Raw genomic sequence first — 25490 nt, 5'->3', positions numbered from 1 at the left:
GGCGATAATTATCAGCTTCTAATACGTTTAAAGAGAAGAACGCGTTAATAATGAGAAGACATGATGAGAGAAGGCGTGTATTGCCGTGTAACGTGTACCTTTTAAAAGCCATACGGTATAGCTAGGCTCCTTTAGTGTATATATTTTTTTTCAAACGAGACTCGAGTACGTAGACGTAGCTATGTAGAGACCTACGTACGTAGAACTATTCAGCAGACATGGCAGAGAGGTTAAAAAAACAAACGTGTCGATGCATTGATCATCTAAGTACCTTTTGTTGTTATTGTTGTTGATTTTTTTTTCGGAGTCGAAAGTTTTTGGAAGCTTTTTTGTGGAATTTGTGGATGATTGATTGCTTGGCTGATATAGTGGTACACCTGTGTAAGATGGTTTGGATGTAAAATTCCAAAAAATTGTCCAGTGAACTCGAGTTTTCTAATTTTTGAGCCAAATTGGCGGGAATTATGCTCTGTAGTTCCGTTTCTCTTCGGTTTATTTGCAGAGTCCTTAATTTTCCCCAAAAATAGGCGTTTTTTTGGTGATGTGGTGAAATTGTTGGAAAAAAACTGAAGAATCTGCGAAAAAAATGAAGACAGATTAAGCTATATAGAGCATAAAATCTCCCAATCCTGAAGTACAATCAAATTCTCTCCAAGGGGCTCCATTTTTGAAAATTCTCGTCCAAAAATTACCAAGCTCAACTTCCTTAGAACAGACCACCTTGTATAATATGGCATTGAATACACCTCAAGTTGTTAGGTGTACCTGAACTAAAGAGTTAAATACTCAATCCAAGAACCTCTTACGTTTTCCTCGCAACGCTCGACCGCGCGCCAAGTCTCTCACCAACGGCGCGATAAATCGCGATAATGACCGAGAATTAGCGTCCGTGTTGAACGCTCTTCTGCGGCTCAAAGGTGAAGAGGTCCGAACGCAGCGTGGCGATCGCGACCACGACCACGAAGCGCACTCGAGCTCGAGCAAAAGCGGAAACCGTCGGCGCTTTTATGTGCCATAAAGTATAAATACGGTAGAAAATGAAAGAAAAACACACGCAATCCGCCTAAACCGCGTAATAATTAATAAACTAGATTAAAATTGTAGGTTTGCCCGATAACAACAGAAAAAAAATAATGTAAACATAATTTTCACCGTTGATTTGTTATAACGTTGTTCGTACTATATTTTGTTGCTTGGGTTAGTTACCTGAGTAATATCTATGATGGTGTGGTTTTGTTGTCTCGTATAAGAGGGTTTGTTCGGGTCTGATTCTTCTTCTTACTCTTCTTGTTGTGATCTTCCACGAAGGTAGACCTACCTGGAGGTAAATGCGGAAATTTTTCAAAAGAGATTTAGACCTGTTGGAGTGTTGGTATGTGTTTTTTTACCTCACTCTTTTTTTTTTTTTGCAACGAAAAGATTAGCTTGATAGGAAGTGTTGAAAAGTGTTTCGTGATGGTGATACAACACGTTCTTTTTACCCCTCGTTCTATACCTCGTCTATGCCTCTTTTTTTTTGGCCATCATCCTAATAATATATTATGTGTTGTGTTTTTTGAACTAATTTTAGAAGTAAAAAAAAAATCAGTAAAAATTGCAGAAACCCAGTTGAATTTGTTGAGAAATTCGGCACGAGCTAAAATTAGCTTATAACTAGTTCATTTGAATTGAAAATATTGTTGTTTTCAATTTTCAATCATAAGTAAATTTTTTGAGGAAGAAGGGGGAGGGCATTGAAAAAATATAAAGGATATGAAAAAAGTCCTTTGAACTACTGCGTTCATTTTTGGAATTTTTTTGGAATCGATCCCAATCATCACAGAACATGATCACCATTTTTAAGAAAACCTGGAAAATTAAGTGTGGTGTGCAAAAATTGGAAAAACTTGAAAAATACAGACATTTTTTGGATTATTGCATCAAAAATAACTATGTTTGAAAACAATTTTTGAAAAATTTTTTGCTGTTTCTAATATTTTGCATTTTATTTTGTTCTACAAGTAATATTTTTATTCAATTTTTTCGCCATTTTTTACATTTTGGAAAATGGTTCAATTTTTTGGCATCATTTCTTTTAAATTTTCTATTTTGTGAGACCTTTTTAATTTATGACCAAAACTCTTTCTGAATTTTTTTTTTTTTTTTTTTTTTTTTAATAAAATATTTTTTTCACAATCAGCTCTGTACGTTTCAAGATGCAGGGTCTTCAATAAGTTCCTACAAGTAATAAGAAAGTGCTATGAAATCGAAAAAATGCTGAAATAATCATACTTTTGGCTTTAAGGTCTGAATTTTTTTAAAAATTGGTTCCATTTTTTCACAATTTTTTGTTTAAAATTTAGAAAATTTCGAAATGGTTTTGAAAAATCGACGAAAAATCTATTTTTCAAGAATAAAGGATCCTCAATTCTTTGAAGTGAATTTAGTGAGTGGTTTGGGGTTAAATTTTAGATACGCGGTGTTCAAAGGTTTCTATGAAAATCCTTAAAAGTGCTACATTTCCTGTCTGCTTTCTCTATTTTTGAAGAGTCGGTTTTTTTTCTCATTTTTAGGCATATTTTAAAAATGACGTTGATAAGACTCAGAAATATTTCAAACTTTTGGTCAACGTTTGACCCCCCCCCCCCCTCCCTCTCATTCCCTGCATGTTTCACAATTTGAATTTTTTTTCTCAGTTCAGGTGGTCCTGCATATCTTTAGTATCTATACCTACTTGCATATAATCGCTGTTAGGCCACTAGAAAAATTGAAAGTTTATTTTTGTCAAATTCAGGAGTTCTCGAAGTATGTAGTATCTAGTTTTTTCCTTCGGAAATATGCTGATTTTGCAAATTATTTGTAATTGACAATTTTTTTCGGTGCTTACGTATGAAAAATTTTCACATTTTCAAAACATTGAGAGCTCAAACTGGAGTGCAGGGGTCATTCCTTCACCAAAAAATTTGAAATTTCCCCTTCATCTTGTTGAGGTCAGTTAGCCATTTTTTTTCAAGCTGCATCAAAATTCAAAAAAGTTGATCCTGATACCGAAGTTTTGTTTGAAAAGTGTAGTTATTTTTAGTTTAATTTTTTTAAATTCCTGAACCTTATTGAGTTGGCAAAAAATCGACCTTAACAAGACTAAAAAAAAAAAATCAATAATTTCAATATTTTTTTCATTCAATTCCAGTGGTTTTAAACTTTTCTCAATTTTAGTCTTTTCACGATTTGCATCAGGTTGTAATATTTTCAGATCGTCCAACGCAAAATTTCACTCATCTCCCCTTCTGTTGCTCCCTCCTCCTCTATTCATGCAAAATTCCGTTTTTCACACACTCGAAAAAACTGCAGGAAAAACGAAATGGAAAAGCTGTCCAAGTCTATCGTTTGACTGGAAATATCGAATTAATGGGTTTGTACTACGTATTTTGTTCATTCGAAATAAAATGAATCATGACAGTACATAAGTTTTTGTTTGATCTTTGATTTTTTTTACAAAATTAAATGTGACATTTTCTATACGCATTGTACTTTCTCGATTTTTTTCTACCCTTTTTAATTTCGAATTTGTCACAATCACAAATCGATCTAAAAACTGGATGGAAACAGAAAATGAAAAAAAAAATTTCGTGGAAAATTCTCAATCACTCTATCTAATATAAGCATAATTGTGTACATACTTTTGAAAAAATATATCTACGCATTTAATCGTCATTCTCATTACATTTCTCTCTCAAGTCTTACGATTACACGAGAGAAGAAGAGTAAGTCGCGTCGAGAGCGGGAGATGTAGTATGTACGAGTACATAGCATCATCATCATCATCACCATCATCATCATCATCATCGTGTCACGACTAATTAATCGTTTTAGTAATAAGAGTCATGTTATTTGGACGATTTGGTGCCCTCCGAGATGACCGCTTAATTAATAATTTCTCGAAAATGAGACAAGGAGCGAATCGAATTTTCCTCTTTTTTGTGTACTTATTGGTAAATATACGAGATATCTATCTCTATACGTATTATGTATTGTAAATGTATATGTAAATGTGGTACGATGTATCATAATGTACTTAGACGTGTACACAGGGCTATAATACAAGGCGCGATTATTTTTTTCTTAGAACATCTCGAGATTATTGGTTTTATCGTTACAAAACTCTGTCTTATCGTATATTTTTAAAAACGATTCCCATATCGTGTAATATATTGTGTTGGAGTGAGAGTGTGTCTATATGTGTGATGGGTAGTTATAGGTAAAGTGTAGTAAATATAGGTGTTCGGCGGTTAGCTCGTTGTAATGGATATTTTAGATAGATTCTTTCCTCGGATATACTTATTCCACGAAGCTCGTGAACCTTTCGAGCATTTTAATAGAAAAAATCGTAGATGTTTCCTTTGCTCGTAGGTATAATTTTTTTCATTGTAGACCTCTCGTATGTGAAGCATTCTTACCTTCTCGTACTGCTGATCAAGTTTATTATTTATTGAATGAGAGGTGTTTTATTATTTGCGAATTAAATGGTCATATTACGAACGTAGGTATCTGCGTTGTACAGCTTTTGCCAAAAGAACGAGACAAAAAAGGGGGAAATACGACATTTTATGTAGTAAGACAGCAGTTACACGTTTATTTGATAAATACTCATTCTGGTGCACGATTCTAAAAGAACTAAATCTCTTTCCCTTCGTGAGTTTTGTACTTTATCGTAGTATGTTAATATGATGCGGATTGCTTTTGAATTGCTGAGAGGGGAGAATCATACGGTATGGTGCATGGAAACGATAGGCGCCTGCACCTGCTCTTGTCCTATCAACTATGTATGTCGTACTATAAGAGATGTCAGATGTGTGTTAAAATGAAGATGATCCAATCTCCTTCGAGACATAGTTAATTGACCCAATGAGCTTGACGAAGCTGGCCATAACCAGACTAAAGTAAAACTGTCATGTGGCCGGAACTGTGTCATTGGAACGTTCAATTTAAAAAAAATTATACGATAATTTGCGCAAATTATTTTATAAGAGGTGAAGGGTTTGAGGGGTCATTTGTTGGTTTGATACGATTTTTTTTTCAAATATTACATGTATGAAAATTGAAAAGCAGATGGTAGGGTTTGGTGAAGACCTTTTTTTATGAATTTCTGGAGAGAGTTCTGAAGAAATTGCCTCAAATTTTGGTTTTTAGAAAAAAATTGTATTCATTTAAAAAATTCCGAACGAAAGGGTGAGCTTTTTTGAAATCAAGTGTTATGTAATTAGTGAAATAATACAAAATGTGGTTATCACACTTCGCTAAATGAGCGTAGTAAAGGGTTAATGAAAATAATGGGAAAAAAACTATCACAACGACCGATAATTCATCTTGCAAATGACTCGTTATCTTAATTCGTATGTTTTAAATTCGCGTTCAACTCACGCGAGTAAATTTATCGGCGCAATTAAAATACACGTCCTAGTAAAATGAGAGGAAAAAAAAACTTTCGTGCGCACGTTGACATGACGCCGCCAACGAACGTAAAGGAATGTGTCGCGTACGTAAATGCAGATCAACGAGAGGGCAAGTCGAATAACGAAGGTGCGAACGTACGTACAATTTGTGTACCATGTGTAGTACTTGGAGTGTAAGCGAGTACATCAGCTTAATCAGATCTCTAAGATCTATCACACATATGCGGTAATTTGTACTCGTGTGTTGTTGTTGTTGTTGTTGTTTTTTTTTGAAAAAAGAAATTAAGATGATTGTAATGTGACTCAGAAGGCGGATCCAGTTCAAAGAAGGTTGAAAAGGACATTTTTTTCGTATGTGCTGTGAGCTGATAAAATGCAAATAATGGTGAAAAAAACAGTTTGAGTGATGGATCAGTTATCAGAGGCTTGGAAAGCTGATTTCATATGATGAATGAGTGATTTGGGGATTGAAAAGCTCATCTGATTGAGCTAACCCTCAAATTCACATAGTTAAAGAAAGTAGCTTCAATTATGGATCAGTGGGGTGGTTTGTGAAAAAAATGTCGGAGGATTTTGACCAAATTCAGTGGGGACTTTCACTTAGAATTGAAAGTTACTCAGAAATTTTTTTAGCTCCGGAGGTGTACTTGGAGGGGAGATATGAGTCTTCAAAGAGAAAGCATTTTCGAAAAAATTGTGTTTTTTTACTTCAACCCCTATCCATTGCAGGTACTCCAGTTTTTTCATTTTTCTGATTTTTAAGCAATTTTTCATTTTTTTTTCATTTTATGGGCTTTTTGAAAAATTTTCAACTGTGTTTCGAGCAAAATTCATGACTTTTTCATAACATTTCATGACTTTTATGATCATTAGACACCTTTCAGAGGGATAATTTCTATAGAACATTCCATTAGGTTAGGATTTTTCACATTTTCAGAGTCAATGACACTATTATCACTAAAATATTCTATTAATTTTTGGTAACTTTCAAGTTAGGTACTTCTCTGATAGGTTTACAGTTTTTGTTATTCTTTATGTGATTTTTATCACGATTTCATTTCGATAACGTGCTTGATCTATTTCTCATAATTTTGCTCAATTTTTTTTATAACTCAGCTTTTCAGCGATATTTTACTGCATTTTTTACAATATTTCATAAATTTTCCACCAATTTAAACAATTTGTGTATTTCAACTTTTGTAAGCAATTATCGCAAAATTTTGCTTAATTATGGTATGCCAATTTTTTCATCAATTTATGGTAATTTTAGTATAACTACATAAATGCTTAATTCAACAATAATTTTTATAATAATTTTCGCATTTTTGACCAATTTTTACCAATTTTTGGTAATTATATTCAATTTTTGTCCAGAAAGGTTGACTTTTTGATGACTTTTAGATGATCCAGTAGATACCTTGAAAATTTCCTGATACCATTGACTTTTCCAGAATAAGGTCAAAATTGCCAAATTTTTCTCTGTTTTTCAGGAACAGAACGATCAATCACAGCATGAAGATCTCGCTCCCTCTCTATCTCACATCATTCTTTTTCTTACATCTTTCAAATCCAAACTCTCCATGAAGAAATGGCTTATTCAAAACGAAAACACGACGATGATATTTTTCAATCAAAAACTCATATTTGCAGATAACCCAAAGCTACCCTCCCCTCAACCATCCCTTCCATCAGCTCAAACCCAAACTCATCAATCTCCCCACTGCATCAAAAGCTCTCTACAACTCATCTCATACCTGCTGGGTATACTTTCGGCGTTAATCCTGCTCCAAAGAAGAATGGCATTGCATGAGGCATGATATGCCATCAATCTCGATCCTCTCCCCGATTTGGACGCGATGAAATATTTAAAAATAATCCCAAACGTCGAATTAGGTATCCTTCATAAAAAAAGCACGCATTCGGGCCGACCTCTCGCATCTTCGGCTCGTTTCGTCAACACTAAATTAACATTTCTCCATCTGTGTCATCATCTCCGCTCCGGATACGTAACCAACTCATACTCTAAAAATAATCACCGGTATGTCTCGGGCGTCTACTCTACACAATTCTCCGCCACGATCGCGGCAGCAATTATACACATACGCGAGTATACGAGTAAGTACGAGTACGAGTATATTTTAGATACACAAGATGTTGTGGCAACAGAAAAAGGCAGGGTTAACGGGTTACCACGTATGAAACACGGGAACGTGCTGGCAATTTGTCGAAATAAACCATAAGGCATCTATAGTACATACGTACAAAAGGGTTGTAATCTTCGAGTCTCGAGACTCGTCGTAAAAAAATACACAGCGGCGAGACGCACCCAGAAGCTCTCGACCCAGTAGATCATACTCCTTTTTTTTTCACCACATTATAAAAAACTTACTCGGTCTACGTACGAGTGTATCGTCTCTATCGTAATGTACCTAACAAATCCGCGTTTGCGGTATTGCCCTCCGCCCTGCCGAACTCCTGCGTGCCATCTCTTGGATCGTCTGCCAATGCTTCGTGTACTCGTATTCCATTATTCAATACACTTGAGTGGTATTTCTTTTTGAATAGGATAATTGTTGGCTTAACAATTTAATGATAGTCTACGTCCGCAGTTGCATAACGAATAGCATTTGATCACGCGATTATGTTATTACTTTTAACGCCGCGTTAGCAGAAAAAAAAAATGAAAAAAATTACTATCTGTATGATTTTCTTTTCCTTAGTATTGGGTGGTTTTTTTTCTTTTCGTTCAGTACGACGACTCCTACAAACCGATTAAGGTTTTTTGATAAGTATGTGAAAATTTCAATGTCCTCGCATCTTCTCTCTCTCTGGACTATCACAACAGCAGAAAACACTACGTATACATCGAATCAACTCGTAAATTGCGATAAACGTCCAAATCTTTTATTCGTATTACCAGATACATAAATTTTACACACGTATCACCGTAGAAAATAGAAGGAAAAAAAACACTTCTACAGAAATCCCAATCATCTATACAAGATAAACATCCTATACACGCACACATGAAAATTAGGAGTGTCGCGTTTAGATTACCCTCTCTTATGGCTCTTTTGCTCACCATCGTCGTTCTCTGTCTCGCTCACTTTCTGGCAAGATATAATAATAGCCCCATAAGCGCAGAGTATATAGCTGGTGTATTTTCGAATCTGGTATATTTTTTCAGTAGGTATATAATATGGTAGGTACATATATTTGTACACTGTATACCGCTGTGCCATGTACCAGACTACATGGTGAGTACCATACGACTCCCTTCTGAGCTACCCTGCGTGCTGCCGCCTTCGCCGCCGAAGCCTTGTTTCTTCTTGGTATTTATGCATCTTTCTTTCTCTCTCTCTCTCTCGAGTTACGTGTATTTATCTTCAGTGGGTCTTAAACTACACGTGGGTCAAATTCGCGCCAAAATTTCAATTGCAGATACACCCACGTTTAGTTACTGTTCTTTGAAAATAAATCATTTGATATCAGATGCATTAGATGAGCTTTTCAATTTTCGGAATCACTGATCATGTCGCATTACTCGAGCTGTCATTCTTTCATTAATTAATTGGATGTATTGTTCTGACCATTGATCAAAAATTTGCTGTATCGATTGAATGAGATTCTCAGCCTTTTGATCACAGCTGATCCATTAGGATGAATCGTGAAAATAAATAAAAAGAATTTTAACCAAATTCAATTGAGACCTTTATTTTGGGTTGAAAGTCGCTCAGAAATTTTCTTAGCTCTGGAGGTGTCTCTGAAACGAAAATATACCTAGGTCCTTGAAGGGAGGCATTTTTGAAAAATTTGTGGTTTTTTCATCAATATGACCCCTGCCTCGTTCGTTTTGGGAAAAATGGTCCTGTTTCGAAAAGTCGTCTTTGAGATTCTTCATCGACGCAGGCCATCGCCATGAAAATCCAAGCCCATTTTTAGGGTTCTCCTGAGTGGTTGAAAATTTTCAAACCACTCGTTTTGGGCAAATTCGTGTTTTGAAAATATTTTCTCCTCCAATATTTCGGATCAATTACGCCAAAACAATTGACAGATGTCATTTTTGAAACTAGGGAAATACTTTGAAATACAGTGTTGCCAAATTTTTGGTCATTATTGCCATTTTCAACAAAATTGAGAAAAGCAGTCAATTAACTTGTCAAATTTTTCAGTTTTTCAAAATTGACAAAAATGTCCAAAAAATTTGCACTACTGTCCAAAATACTTCCCCAGTTACACACATGGTAGATATCGTTTGAAGTGTTGACATAATTAATCCGAAATAGTTGAGCAGAAAATATTTCCAAACACAAATTTGCCCTAAAATTAGCGATTTGCAAATTTTCAACAGCTCAGATGGAACCCTAGAAGTCTTGGATTTTGATGCCGATGGCCTAGGTTGATGCAGAATCTCAAATACTATCTTTTGAAACAGGGACATATTTCTCAAAACAGGTTGGTTTCCTTGTACTATAGTTTCACGTTATTTACTTGGATTTTTTTGGGGGGGGGGGGGTCATGCGGTAAAAATCTGAAAAATAGGTCATGAAAAAGTCATGATTTTTTTCTAGGAGTATTAGACACCGTGCATTGAAGGTGAATATATATATTTTTTTTTGTGAAAAAAGGTTATCCAAAAGTGAATAAATTTAGTCATCCAACTGATCCAACATAAAAAAGGTCGTTCTTTTTCATTTTTTCGATTCAGTAGACACCTTGTAAGAGGTTGTAACCTGAAAATTCGAACGAAGTGAACACCTAGAAAAAAGTTTGTCTTCATTAAGGCCCATTAGGACAGGTTCTGTGCCTTAAAATAATTCTTGAGAATAGAGAACTTTCTCCAAATTGAAAAATTTATTGGCTAAAAAATTGAAGGCTTTTTGGAAGTTGGGGGGGGGGGGTAAATGCTTCAAAATTTTGAATATCAGTATTTTTTTCTATTTTACGAACAGTTGATGTGATCAGGATCACACAATACTTTGAAAATAAATGAACTATTGATTTTCAAATTCATAGCGACATTTCCCCCCTTCTTCCTTCAACTCACCATGGGTCCCAAATGTCCTTTACTTACTTACTTTTCCCAGATTAAGTACATATTTCCAATTTTTCAGGCGAAAAAATACTAAAATCAGATAAATTGTTGCCATTTTCAGAAATTTTGGTGCCCAATCGCTCACGTAAACCCCTCAAATGAGCCTCATCAAGCGTTGTGTAATCCTTTTGGAGCTGAAAAAGGCAATGTGCCCTCAAAGTGGTTTAAAATGAATTATTTACTTAGTGAATTTCAAAATTTGAGACATCCAAGAGCACCTCCTCCCCTTCCATTTTACCTGGGGGTTTCCGATGTCCTCTATTTTACTGTCTCCAGATTTCCCACTACAATTTTCTAATCGAAGGAATGATAAAATTTAACGTTTTTTCGCTGTTTTTAGAAATTTTGGTGAGCATAATCCCCCTCAAAAAAGCCTTTAAATCAGAATCATTCTCTGAGGTTCGATTTTCATGAAGGTACCTACTTCTTGGTTTTAGGGCCGAAAAAACCAACGCGATTCCAAAATGCTCGAAAGTTACTGAGCAATGATGATTGTTCTGGTGATGAACTTTTTTTGCTGGAATCCCGTTCTGGTCTCTTTCATCTTTTTTCTAGCGTTCATTTCGCAAAATTGTCTGTTGAACTTGAAATCCACAAGGAAATCTTCAAAGGGTATACTTCGAAGAAGTTTAGGACACCTTTTTTTTAACGGAGAAGTGAGAAAAAATCTGTTTGTTATTATTGAACGTTGCCTCGAATCGATAATTAGATTTTTTGATATTTTCTTGTTGCGATGATGATTTTATTCTGAGAACAATCAGACCGATGCGATGGAATGTCGAAATTTTCTGTTGATGAGGATTAATTAATATCTCTCATAAGACTTTACAAGGTCCAAAAAACCGATTTTTTTCGGATGAATTTTTCAATTCCAATTTATACCTACCTAAACATTTTTGCCTAAACACGAATCCATAAAAGGTGCAAACAAATCGCCGAAAAATTCTCCCAAAAATGACGCAACGTCCAATCATCGTTGAATGTATACGAGTCATCATTTCAACCCACACATAAACGTTAATTCCCAAAATAAATACAGTGGTTTACACAATTTTCAATCCACGTTTCGCTAATTCAATTACCACTCGAGTTGTATTCCATTCGACCGAACAAAATAAACCAACAACACATTCCAAACCACTAGCGGTATTCCAATTAACTCTGTAACGTTATTTCGTATAGGCTAATAATAATAATACCCAAGTATCTAGGTACCCTATAGGCGGATACCCCGAAAAAAAAAAGGAAAATGAAAAAAAAGAGCAAATACGAGTACGCAAATAGACGAAAGGATAACGAAAATTTTCACGCCATTTCCTTCGCAGATTTTCAACTCTCGCAACCCTTTGCGTAGGTATCTGGTATATCGTGATAGAAAAAAAATACGATGCTCGCTGAAGCGCCAATGCAAACAATACTCGTCGAAATGGTCTAAAAGTCATATTGCGAATTCCTTTGACCAATGATCCAATTCGAATAAAAGACATGGTAAATAGACACACACACCAGCCTATTTCCAGAACCATTTCTGAAATTCTAATACCCAAGAGGGGATCTGAATCCGACCTGTGTCTTTTTATCGGTTTCCTTTTTCATCCCGCCTCGCGTGTATCATCTACCCCTGCAAAATGCTCCCTGACACCAGCACCGCGAATTCGTACGTACCGAAAATAAGGGCGTAAAGTTACCTTATCGGTTTAACTAATGTAAATAGAACCGCGCGCATACAATACCACCTTCGCTCCTCCTGTTCCTTTCATCCCTCTTATCATTTTTCGTCCTAGTAGATATCCTTTTACTGATCCATAAGAGTATAAGAGAGACAGAGTGAGAGAGTGAGCCCGCAGAGCCGAAAAAAAACTTCGCCAATATAAAAAGGCACGTTAAGTAATAGAGAAATAAAAGATCTCCCACGCGAAATCACATATATATGTATAAGAATCTACACAAATGCTGCATCGTTCAAAGAAACTCATCCTGTTCTGACCCCAGCAAAGGGAGGCGAAACACGTAAAAAAGGTGTACTATAAGCTATAGGAATGTCGAAACAGCGTGAAATTATACCCAAAATATGTTGTCGCCGCCGTCGTGGTCGTCTTTCTTTTCCTCAGCCACCTTATTCCGATAGTTGTGTTCCTCATCTATACGAGTATGTATCTTGTTTCTATTCCAACTGCGTGTGTAATGTGTATCTTTTGTGTTACACGGTCGTAGTAGTTACCAAAATTTCCCTTTTATTTATCCTGCCTGCTGCCACTAGCTCTCTGATGAATATACTCGTAGCTCTCCGTGTGCGCGTATTTATTAACAACCAATGTCTACTAAATGGTTTAGAGAGGGTTCTGGTTCCACGAAATGGACCTCTTTCCCCCTCCTTGCTTGGTCTTTGGTTTCGAAAATCCGACATTTTAACACAAATATATTACCGCGATAACAATAAATTAATAATAACCCCTTTCTGTTCGCGGGGGCCACCGTCAATCTTCTACCGAGCGGTAATCCTGCTCCTGGGTTGATGCCGGAGAACTTGTCAATTTCGAGGTGGAAATTTATTAACTACCCGTAGTAATAAAATAAGAGATTCTATAATATTATATTATATTACCATTCCAATGAAATGAGAGTTTTAGAAGGGAAGGGAAGAGAATGGGTTTAGGGAATGGAAGCGTATAGGCTTGAGAATTTCTTGAAAAAATATGGTCAATCACAGTATTGGATGAAAAAATTAACAAAATTTTTGAAAATTCAATTAAAAATCACTTATTAAAAAATTGTGGAATTCAGCTGGCAAAATTCCACTCTGTTAATTGAATACCATACCCAGGATATCCAACTGTCCTGTAGTTATCTTGTTTAACGTAATTTTGTTCTGATTTTGTCCTATTTTGGTCAAAATCGTCAAAGTAGATCCTGCTCTTGTCCTTTTCTGAAAAATCTTATTTTCTGACTTTTCAAAAAAAAAGAGACTGGATTTTGCCTAAACAGCCAGAAAGTCCAGCTTTTTTGTCAAAAGTGCAAAACAAGGCCATTACGTTTTTGTTAGTAAAATTGTAAAAAAAAAAGTCTGAATTTTGTCAAAATTATGGAAGGTTACTATTTTTTTTTTGCCAAAATTGGAGAAAAAATACCAGACTTTTGCAAAAATTTCAAAAAAGTTCTGATTCTTATCAAAATTGCGGAAAAATGCTGCTTTTATGCCAGAGTACAAAATAAAAGACTTGGTTTTTGTGGAAATTTCCCAAAATTTCTACTTTCTGCCACAAATGATCCGATCGCTAGAAAACACTTTTTCCCGCCAAAATTCTTATAAAATCCTGTTCTTTGCCTAAATTGAAAATAAATCCCTGATTTTTTTTTTAAATTGTCAAAAAAGTTAATTTTTTGCCATGATTGCGATAAAAGCATTTTTTTTCCAAAATTTTCAGAACACCCTGCATTTTTGCTAAAAAAAAAAAATACAAAAAAAACATGCATTTTTTGTCAAAGTTTCCGGAATTGTGACACTCTTTGACCAAAATAGCAAAAAAATTGCCAAAATTTGAATTGAATGCAGGGAAAAAGTTCAATCAAGTTTTAGATTCATTATTCCCAAATTGCTCAACGTTCTGCCCACCATTTGCCTCTATTTTTGCAAAAAATTCAACAAACTTTGCTTTTTCGCCAAAATTTCAAAGTAAAAGTCCCTTTTTTCATTTTTTTAAAAATCAGAATTTTTAATTAGGTTTTTCATTTCATTTTTTCAAAATTTTGATTTTTTTTCTTTTTTAAAGTGTTTTTTGAAATTTAAAAATGTTGATTGAAACACAATTTAAATTATAAAAATTCCGTCTTCCTTCCTCCGAATAAAAACATCTGAAAAAATTTGTTTAAAGTCCTAAATAGGTTTTTTATAAAAAAAATTGCCGAATTGTCCTGCCTTTTTCCTAAAATTTCAAAGGAAAACAAGGGCTGCTTTTCATCATTTTTGGAGCCTAAATTTTTCATTAATTTTCTTCTTCTTTCAGAATTTTTAGAGTTCTCGTTGAAAATAAACAATTTTTGTTAAAATACATCGATAACCTTTCTTCTCCTCTTCCCTTCTTTCCTCCCCATCCCCCCTCCCTCCAAATTGAAAAATTCAAATTTTCTTTCTAAGAGCTTCGCTTTTTTGTTAAGATCATTGCAAAAAATTCTTGCTGTTTTCTTTTTCTATTTTTGAATTCAAATTTCAAAATTTTCTGTTTTGATGCTGTCCTCCTATTTTACAGAATTTTAATTTCTCAGCATTATTTTCAATTTCTCGAATGATACAGAAAACTTTTTACCTTAGAAAATGTTGTTTTGAATATATCTCCCCCCCTCGTCCTTCCTTTACACGTTATCCTGTTTTTTATACCATTTAGAGCCCTTTGCTCTCTCACTTGTTTCCTCGCCTTCTTCAAGAATCTGCCTCTTGAATTTTTCATTTTTTTCGACACTATTTTTCATTTTATTTTAATCACATAACTGTACGATATTTATGTACTTTTGAGTAAAAATATAGACATTGGCTTTCAATAACTTTAGCAATAATTTCAAAAACACAAATTACGAATGTTATAAATTACGCTAGACGAAAACATGAAAAATTCCTACAACAAGTGAAGAAAATGCTAATAAGTATAAATTAGCATAAATATGTACGTATAAATTATTTGGTGTCACATTCAACAAGATGAACGTTTGTTTGTTCAGACAAAATTTTGTATCTCTTTCAGGATTTTGTTTACAAATTTTTCCAATATTTCAACTTATTGGAAAATTTTTGGACGTGATGATGAAAAATCGAACGATTATCCTAAAATGTATCTACCATCAGGGCTAAAATTTCACTAGCTGAATTTTATTTTTCGAATTTTAAAAAATTTGAATCTGTCTTATTTTTTATGAAAAAATCAAAATTTTGTTGATTTGAGGTAATTAACTGAAAATTGGTTTATATTAAGTATATTTTGGACGCTTAAAATCGACTGGTGATTCTTTTGAGCTGTTCTGGAGCCTTGGGTGATTTTTTTTGTATTTTTCGGTTCACCAAACAAAAAAAGATTGAAAGATAGATTTGAACTGGTAGGAAAGATTTTTGATAATTTGTACGTAGGTAAATCCAGAATTGGAAAAACCAAAAATGCACTGGAGGAGGCTCTTAAGATTGCTCGAAACTACAAATATCTTCTATCTATTTGAGGTGGGCTCAAAAATATGGATAAATCAAATTTTAGTTTGCCACCTCATTTTGATCGAACTGAAGTATTTTCATGGGAAATGAGCTTAAATTTCAGCATTTGAATTTTGGCCTGAAAATGAATGCGAATCCCTTCTCCTCGTTCCCATATTTTCCACTTCCATTTCGTCTGAATGAAATTGAGACTCAATTGAAGACCAGGACAACAATCTTAAGTACTTATAAAAAGAACTAAAAACATTAGGAAATCTCAACTCGACCCCTGACCCATCGTGGGGTTTTGTCACCTTAATTAGTGTAGAGGTACGACTTGAGCATACTTCTTGGTACGATATATACTCGTATTTATATTTATAGCCAAGTATCCAGGAGAGGAATGTTTTATATTTTAAATTAGTATTCGTCTTATTAATAATGCGATTTTTTGTAACCTGGACCTGGCTTGCGGGTGGAACAGTCGACGACAGACGAGCATTATAAATGTAGAGATAAAGCTGAACAGAGAGAGAGAGATTGAGAGTAAATCTTGAATGGTACCTAGATATAAAGTCTCGTCATGTGTTCAAGTTATAGAGATTCAGTGTGCCTGTGGTCGTTGTTTAAAATGTGGTTCTGTATGTGTAATTCCTCCTCCCCAGCCTCCGCACCCATACATCCATTGTACCGACTAGATATCTAGGTGGATAAAGCGCCGAAGAGGGGAAGTTGTTCATTTAACAACGTGGTCAGGTTAATGAGCGCCGTCAAAATAGATTAAAAATTACGATTTTTTTATTTTATTTTTTTTACCCCTCTCGTTCGACATGTTTTCCTAAAACTAAATTACCTTTGGTTGGTGCATCTAGAAACGAATGTCCAGCAGAGTATAAGGTTACCGACAGGGTTGCTGGATTCTCTGTTTCTCTCTGTACTTATTACGATGGAGTAATGTTTTTTTTTCAGTTTTTAAATTATTCTATTATAGTTTTTAGTATAGAATGATATAATCATATTTTTACTTATGTGTTTTTTTTTCTTCTATGATTGTTACAGTTAAGACGGAGCCAACTGTACCACACACAAGTTTTAATATGGGTTACCTCGTCTCTCCTTATCCGTATTCAAACGGTACCACGCCATCGTTACCTGTGTCTATGGTAAGTGAATTTGAAATTTTTTTTATTACCACGAGTGTTGCGAATTGCACCGCTCATGTCTTAAATACTTTAATACTCGGGTATGTACGCAGAAGAACAAGCAGGGATTAACCAACAGATAAAGATAAGAGTGACTCTGGCTACTGGAAGTAAATTTTTACGCTGCATTTTTTTCCATTCGAATCCGAGTCTCGCGTTTAATTTGCATTTTTTTCCATACGTACTACACGCTGGAGGCGCGCGGAGATTATCTAGACTCATTAATTCGATACTGGACTCATGGACTGTGTGGCTCGTTATGTTGGTGTGTTTTTTCTGCTTTGCTTTGCTTTGCACATCGAATCTAAAGAGACGTCGAGTTGTCTGATATGTGTTTGTACGGGCGATTTGATCGTAATAAATATTATCCGGTTTAGGTACAATTGATATGCGGAATTCAAGTTTTGTATATAGTTAGACATTCTATGGTCACTGCTAGGGCTCTGTAGGGCCTCCATGATCATCGTAGTACATATATCGAGAGAGAAAGATCGTATCGATACCTATAGGTTATTAATTAACGGTAGCCAAACAGATGAACATCGCGTCAAACTGTTTACTTTAACCTTTCTCTCTCCTCTCGCTCTGCGTGCTCGCAAAGTCGTCGAATTTTTATTGTAATTGGAATAATTAACTGCGAGGATACGCGATACCTACGATACATGGTCAATAAACATGTACCCGCGACCAGCATTTTTAAACTTAGGCGAAAAAAACGCAAAAAAGCAAAACAGGTAGTCTGAATCTTGAGGGGAAAAAAAGAAGCAGATTATGTGTACGTACAAAAACCGTGAACGCCATGCCAAGTGTACCTATGTCCATGTCGTGTAAATGTAGAATTATCGTCGCGCCTGTTCAGTGTTCTGTTCGCTGGATCATCGATGGGATTTTCTCAGCTAGACCGACCGGTCTGGTGTATCTACGATATTAGAAATACGATGACCGGATCGATGAGACAGCGAGAGATACACAACGAGAGAGATAAATGCATAGAATCACCGAGAGTCAGATTCGGGTATATTTATCTTATTTAACCAGACAGTTGAAATTTACCAAATACGAGTAGGTATAGGTATATAGTTTGTGAAGAGTATGACTTGTGGTATGCCAACAGATTGGATTCACAATTGGGCAAAGATCGAGTTTGAGGTGGTTTTTCTTTCCATAAGATTTAGTGTTTTGGCCAGAATGCAGCTGTACTATACGAGAATTACTCGTAATGAGGATTAGATTAATGAAGAATTACGACTTGGATGGAAAATAACTAGAGGGATTGCAGTTGAGAATGAGAGTTGTTGGTATGGATGAGATTTTATTGGGGTATTGTTATCGAGAAATGATGCTAGGAAGAAATCCAGTATGATTTGGATTGTTTCAAGGTATCTGGAAGTCAAAGACTGGAACGTTTGCTCAGTTTTGTGTGAGAAATTTGAGATGGCTCAAGGTGAAGGAAAATGGGTAGGGTATTTTTTTTTCAAAATGATTGATTTTGATGAAATCAACTAGAAATAAGATACCTAGATCTCCACATCTCCTCTCGTGTTTCAAATATTTTTGGAAGTCAGTTGGCAAAGGGGTAAGAGGGCTACAAAAAATTGCCCTACTCAAATTTTAATCAGCAGTGATTCTTTTGAAGTTGAAATTCATGAGTTGGAGATTATAGGATACTGGCTTCTCATTGGACATCTTTTTGGGAGTGGGGAGGGGGAGGGGGAGAAGAAAATATATTTGTTTTCCGCGATTGATAGTTTTTTGACGTGTCAGGACTTTTAGGATTATTAAAAAAGTATCTGGATGCAAATAAAAGCAAAATTTCAAGGTGAGGTCGAAAAAATAAAGAAAATCAGGATTTTTTGCATTCTTGACAATGCAAGTTTGGCAGAAATCCGGTCTTTCTTGCAACTTTGGCAAACTTCAAGCTTTTTTGGAATTTTTGGGAAACCTGGCTTTTTTTAGAAGAAAATTGTTCAGTTGAAAAAACTAGATTTTGTGACAGATTTTTTTTAGCAATGTTTGCAAAGAGCAGATTATTTTGTGCTTTGGTAAAGATGTAGAGTTTTTATGAAATTTTTACTTATCTAAAAAAAGTAAATTTTTAAACATCCAAAATATGTAACTTTTTTGAAAAATTTATTTTTAAAAGTGGCTTTTTTGGAAATTTTGGCAATATATTATGGGTTTATTGTTACCATTTTGGCAAAACAAAAAACAAGATTTTCTTGCAAGTTTGAAAAAAAATGGGACTGTTTTTCAATTTTCAAGAGAAAACATAATTTTTTTGCCATTTTTCCAAAAAGCATGCCTTTTTGTGCAACTTTGATGAAAAATGCAGAACTGTTTGAGAATTTTTGCAGAAATCTGGTCTTTTTGAGTGAAAATTCATTTTAAAAAATTAATGCAAGATTTTTGGCAATTTTTGCAAAAAGTGATTTTTTGGCAATTTTTGCGAAAAGCAGGTTTGTTTGGAACTTAAGTTAAATAAAGCAGTTCATAAATCTTGACAAAAGCCTGTGTTTTTTTTTTTTTTTTTTTTTTTTTTGGAAAAACGAAAAAGAAAACTGGAAAGATCAGCGTCACAATGACTTTTGAAACCTTGGAAGAAAGTATTGTTGACTTTCTGACTTCACGTGAAACTTTTGAGGGGAGAGGGGGGGTCAATGAATTGGATACTCAAATTAACTTTCATAAATGAATTTCTGATATTTTGTCAGATTTTTTTGAAATTTGAAACTCTATACATTGAGTTGACTTGAGCAAAAAACATAATAGGTATGTATATCCATGATTTAAAATTTTCCTTGGGTCCGGAGGAAAATTGACCCTCATTTTGATTTACAGTTTTTTTCGAAATTTTGGTAAAAAAAAAAACAAGACTTTCTTACAAGTTTAACAAAAAAAAAAAACTGTTTTGCTATTTTTGCAAAAAAGCACGTCTTTTTTACAAATTTGGTTTAAAAAAATTCACTTTTTTGGGAATTTTGGTGAAAATCTAGTCATTTTTTAGAAAATTTTTTCAAAAATGCACATTTTTTGGCAATTTGGCAAAAAATTGTTTTTTTTGCACTAAAAACAATAGTTTTTGCAATTTTGATAAAAAAGCAGGTCTTTTTGGGAATTTTGACATTTGCTTACTTCCCATTTTTTGAGAAATATTGCAAAAAATTATTAATTTGTTGGAAATTTTTGTAAAAAAAAAAAACAAAACAAAATTTTTCAGGTATTTTTGAGTTTTTTAAAATTTAAAAAAAACACATTTCTTGGCAATTTGGCAAAAAACTGTTTTTTTTACTAAAAACGATATTTTTTGCAAGTTTGATAAAAAACCAGGTCTTTTTAGGAATTTTGACAAATGTTTACTTCCTATTTTTTTGAGAAATGTTGCAAAAAAATTATAGATCTGTTGGCATTTTTTGGAAAAAAAATTTTTTTCAGGTATTTTCAAGTTCTTTAAAATAAAAAAAAACACATTTTATGGCAATTTGGCAAAAAATTGTTTTTTTTGCACTAAAAACAATAGTTTTTGCAATTTTGATAAAAAACCAGGTCTTTCTGGGAATTTTAACAAATGTTTCCTTCCCATTTTTTTTGAGAAATATTGCAAAAAAAATTATAGATCTGTTGGCATTTTTTGGGAAAAAAACAAAAAAATTTTCAGGTATTTTTGAGTTCTTTAAAATTAAAAAAAAACACATTTTTTGGCAATTTGGCAAAAAACTGTTTTTTGCACTAAAAACGATATTTTTTGCAACTTTGATTAATAAACAGGTCGATCTGTTTGGGAATTTTGACAAATACTTACTTCCAATTTTTTTGAGAAATATTGCAAAAAAATTATAGATTTGTTGGCAAGTTTTGCAAAAAAAAAAACAACAAAAAAATTTTCAGGTATTTTTGGCAAAACGGCAAACTTTTTTGTAATGACATAAATGGAATTGTTGTTTGGCAATTTCGACATGAAAATCTGGAATTCTTAGCAATGCTGGAAAAATAAAAAGGAAGTTTTTAATTTTCGAAAAAATTTTGATTTGTTTTCAAAAATTGCAAAAGCACTGGTGCATGCCTGATTCTTGCAAAGATGAAATCAGTGCAGATTGCTTTTCACTTTCTTCAAGACCTATCTTATTTTTCATCTTGACACCGCGATAATAAAGTTGCTCATTTCAAGTTGTCCACTTATCTTCATTTTTCCTATAAATACCAGCAAAACCTTACAAATCTCAGTAAATTTGAGCAAAATTTCCAATGTTGTGTTATTTTGCAACTTTTAATCAAGTCGTCAATTTGATTAGATTCACCTTTCCCTATATATAGACATTCCAGTGATGGCAATTTACTCAAGTTACCAGTAGGTATCATTAAATAAGATATAGACTGCATATAACCGTAAGACAATATCCCATTACACGCGGTCACTTTCAATCGAAATCATCGACGCGTTTTATTAGCGTGAAATGCGCGTCGGCGTCGCGGATATTTGAGAAAAATATACCCACCGGCACGTATCGCTTCAGACGAAGGCGAAAGGGGGGCGCAAAAAATGGCAACCGAGACGGCACGTGATGTCAAACTACTTAGTCAACCGAGAGAGGATTTTTCAAATTCAACATTTATAAACAAGTCTGTTGAGGCTATATGACTGCTGTGTACACGCAGACGTGACATTTGCGACGCGAATTATGAAATTTGGATTTTATGCGAACGTTGACAGCCTTCGACTGGTTTGTGTGTATGGTTTTTTTTTCTTCACTTCTGCTTCTCTTGTGTGGACGTATCCCTGCCATGTGTTAGCACGAATTACTCGTAGCCTAGAGTATAGGTATATGTATCGAACTGTGAAAGAATATACGAGAAAAGGAGACAGAGAAGCGGAGATGGCGAGTGGACATGTCCTCCAGACTGGTATTAGACGTTTGATCTTATCGTTCGAGACAATTCGAAGAATAATTAATTCCGTTTCGGTTGTGAAGTTTGTTTGGTTACGTTTTTCAAATGAGATCGAAGATGAATGATGCTAAAGTGGTAGGTAATGGAACTAGCCATGGAGAAGCCATTGCACAGATTGATGAGGCGATATTTTCCAAAAAAAGAGCGAGCAGGAAAACCAATAATGGTCCTTATGCTTTCTCAAACACTCCACTCCTAACTCCAAGTCCAATGCCCACACTCAAAGGTGACTGTAAAGTACATCTCGACTGCCCAGCTCTTCGCTGACTTGATCAGTACGAGCCATACGATTTGCATCGTCTGCATGCACTTGAATCGGTCGCGCTAAAATGACATTTTACGATTCCGTCGTCTTACATGCTTCCTCCATGCTTCTCCTCACCTCACAGCAAAAGACCCAGGTCGCCGCCGATTAATTAACGTTTGCACAATAGAACTTTTTATATACTATAATTTTTGTCGCCCTGTTAATTTGTATTTTACGAGTAACGAGTATAATATTGACGCAGCCGCCGCCGCACTTACGCTGCAATTATTCTGTCTTGGCGCCAATTTCACCATATATTGGTGGACGTCGATCAAGGCGTTAAAAAATGCCTCAACGTCGATACCATTTTCCACGCATGGTGAGCTGTCCCCCTACCTAACGAGAGCTTTTATTGCCCAGTTGATAAGCTGGCTAAAGCGCCACATTGCGCGTGTGCTGGTCTCCTGCGCTAATTAACTTGGCTCAAGAGTCACGCTACGTTAATGATCGACGCCTACTGCAGACCTTTGGCGTAATACTGGTCCGGTTGTACTTGGTTGGCAAATTTGGCCAGGTTTTCTGCCAATATGATTTTCATACGATGTTTACAGCCTCATAAAAATGTAGGTACCTCGTACTAATCGAGTAATTATTTAGAGATGGAGTAAAGCAGGGTGAAGAAAGCAATTACGAGTAAAGCCTTCGAAATGGTGAATTTTTGCAACTTCTCATCCCATCACAATAGATGCAACAGCAATGCAGCGACATCGAACCCCAAAGAGTACATTCTTTACCTTGATACATAGCCATCTCTTCTGTTAACTGGTTGCTGGTTCCTTTTAACGATCATTCTATTTATCTCACAGCCTCGATCTCTCTCTCAGCAACGTACGATACCCTACCTTATACATATCTCTCTCGCTATACCGACGACATGACCTTTACGCTAAGAATTCTATACGGTAGCTATGTAAAGTAATTGCGACGACGACCAAGACCATTTTTACGAGTGTACGCGAAATTCATTTCGTGTAGATGCTCAACACAACCGAAGCCGTTACGAATGCGAGACGAACATTATACTCGCCTCTAAATGAGCTATATAATATGTACGTGTACGCTCTGTACATGTACCTATAGGTACTCTCTGTAGAGCATATACATGGCCGTGTAATATGTACCAGAGTATATCTGTATAGGCATGCGTAATGGTAAAAAATATGTACAAACGACTACCGAGTAATAGTATCCATCATAGACTTGGGTTATCGTTACCACTGCTACCGCGTGATGGTCTTTGCAGCCACCACAGCCACTGTCGCCTGTGCTTGCATCGACCAAAGATGATGATGACGATGAAGATGACGGTGACGACGACGTGTTGCAGTAGCTCGTAATAAGCACGTATTCGTGACGGCGGTTCTGTGCTTCTTTTTCTATTTTTTTCCCACTTCTTTCCTCGTCTCGAGCTTGGTTTGTGTTCCTGATTAATATTTTTTCTGACCTAGCTTATGAGTTAGAAACCATCTAAAACCATTTTGGAGATGAGAGCTAGGCATTGTTTTAGTCGTAAAAAGGCCCCATAAGAGAATACTTAGTGTGAGAGAAAAGTCAAAACAGGAAAAAATGAACTGTAGAAAATTTTGAACCGGATTCAGCTAAATCGAAAGAGCATGCAAAATACTCCACCAGTCAAAATTTCAAGTCTAAAATACATTTTTCGATTTTTGGAAAATTTTTGAAAATCTTCGACTCAAAAATTGAAAAAAAGCTGAAGTTTGGTATTTTGCCTATTTTTGATCCCCGAATTTGATTGAAAAACGGTTTCGAGCTATTTTGAGCAGTTCAGGAGGCTCCAACAAATTTTTTGAAACCTGAAATTTCCTTCAAAATTTTGCTAAATGAAGTTGGAAAGCTATAATAATATTCACTTTCTATCTCAATTTCAATTTTCTGAGTCGATTTGAAGCGGTTTCAAGTCGTTTTGGAGCCTCCATAAATTTTTTGTGAATTCTCCCCTCCCCCACCGAAAAAAGTCGTAAAATCTATCGAAATGAACTTCAGCTCGTGAAACCTTGTTTGTGACTCATTTGACCGATTAAATACACTAAAATTTTCCAAAATCGGTTTCTGTCGATTCAGAATCTTATGTTTATAAAAATATTTTCAATGTTGTGGAAATCATTAGAAAAATAATATACAGCTTCGACTGGTGGATCCCGATTTTGAAAAAATTGTGCGTAATCACTAATCAGTGTAGTGTGTTATTTACAAGCTTCTGCAGTCAATTTTACTCGTGGTAAAATTGATTTAGACAAATTTTCAAAATATGACTAGAGGCTCCAGAATGGCTTGAAATCGCCTCCAATCAAATTCAGCATGTTGAAATTGAGGTTTAAAATGAATTTTTAGTTTTCCAACTTCATTGGGAAAAATTTTAAGTTGTAATTTCAACTTTATAAAAAATCTGCTGGAGGCTCCAAGAACTGCTCAAAATTTCGAAACAGTTTCTAATCGATTTGAGGGGGTCAGAAATGGATTCGTGCCAAACCCCAGCTTTGTTGGTTATTTGAGGATATTTTGATTTTTTCTGGATTTTTTGGCTCCTTGATTTTTAAAAATTCGCCAAAATTCAAAAATTTGATTGGGACGGTTTTTATGGCATTTTTTTGAAAATTTTGGTGTTTTGAAATACAAGTTAAAGCTCCAGAAGGGCTTGAAGCTAGTTCCATTCGACTCAGCATGTTCTAATTAGGATCGTACGAGTAAAAAAAGTGTAATTTTGTGAAAATGTCAGCTTTCAGAAATTTGCTGGAGGCTCCAGAATTGCCCAAAATTCGAATCAGTTTCTAATCAATTTGAGTGCTGGGGTCAAAAATGGATTCATGCCAAATCTCTGGTTTGTTGGTCAAGTTTCTAATAGATTTGAGGGGATCAAAAATTTTGGGCCTTGGATTTTTAAAAATTCGCCAAAAATTAAAAAATTTCATGTGGACGGTTTTTATGGAATTTTTTGAAAATTTTGATGTTTCAAAATACAAGTAAAAGCTCCAGAATGGCTTGAAACTAGTTCTATTCGACTCAGCATGTTCTAATTAGGATCGTACTATGTATGTATGTAGTAAAAAAGCTTTTAGAAATCTGCTGGAGGCTCCAAAATTGTCCAAAACGAATCGGAACCATTTCCAATCGTTTCCAGGGGCCGAAGATAAGGTAGATAAAAAAATCTTATACCTTTCAGTGTTTATTCGGTGAAATTTTGATTTCCCCCATTTTTGTCCCAATAATCTTCAGAAATTCACAAAAAAATCAAAAAATTAATTCAAGCTGTTTTTATGGAACTTTTTGAAAATTGTGATTTTCCGAAATATGGCTGGAGGTGTCCAGAATAGCTTCA

At 34.9% G+C, this 25490-nt stretch overlaps 1 protein-coding gene across 3 annotated transcripts in view; it reads left to right on the top strand.

Moving 5' to 3' along the window:
* Positions 1-25490, top strand: part of pan (pangolin) — a 286631-nt gene that overhangs the window by 73049 nt on the left and 188092 nt on the right. For all 3 annotated transcript variants that reach the window (XM_065369040.1, XM_065369038.1, XM_065369041.1), the window contains exon 3: positions 16760-16863. In XM_065369040.1, coding sequence (XP_065225112.1) covers positions 16760-16863 — 104 coding nt within the window. The remainder of the gene's footprint in view (positions 1-16759; positions 16864-25490) is intronic.

Source organism: Planococcus citri, chromosome 5, assembly GCF_950023065.1.
Source record: "Planococcus citri chromosome 5, ihPlaCitr1.1, whole genome shotgun sequence".
Classification (NCBI taxonomy): Eukaryota; Metazoa; Arthropoda; class Insecta; order Hemiptera; family Pseudococcidae; genus Planococcus; species Planococcus citri.
Note: the sequence above shows the minus strand (reverse complement) of the source record. Positions and strands in the feature narration are given on the sequence as shown.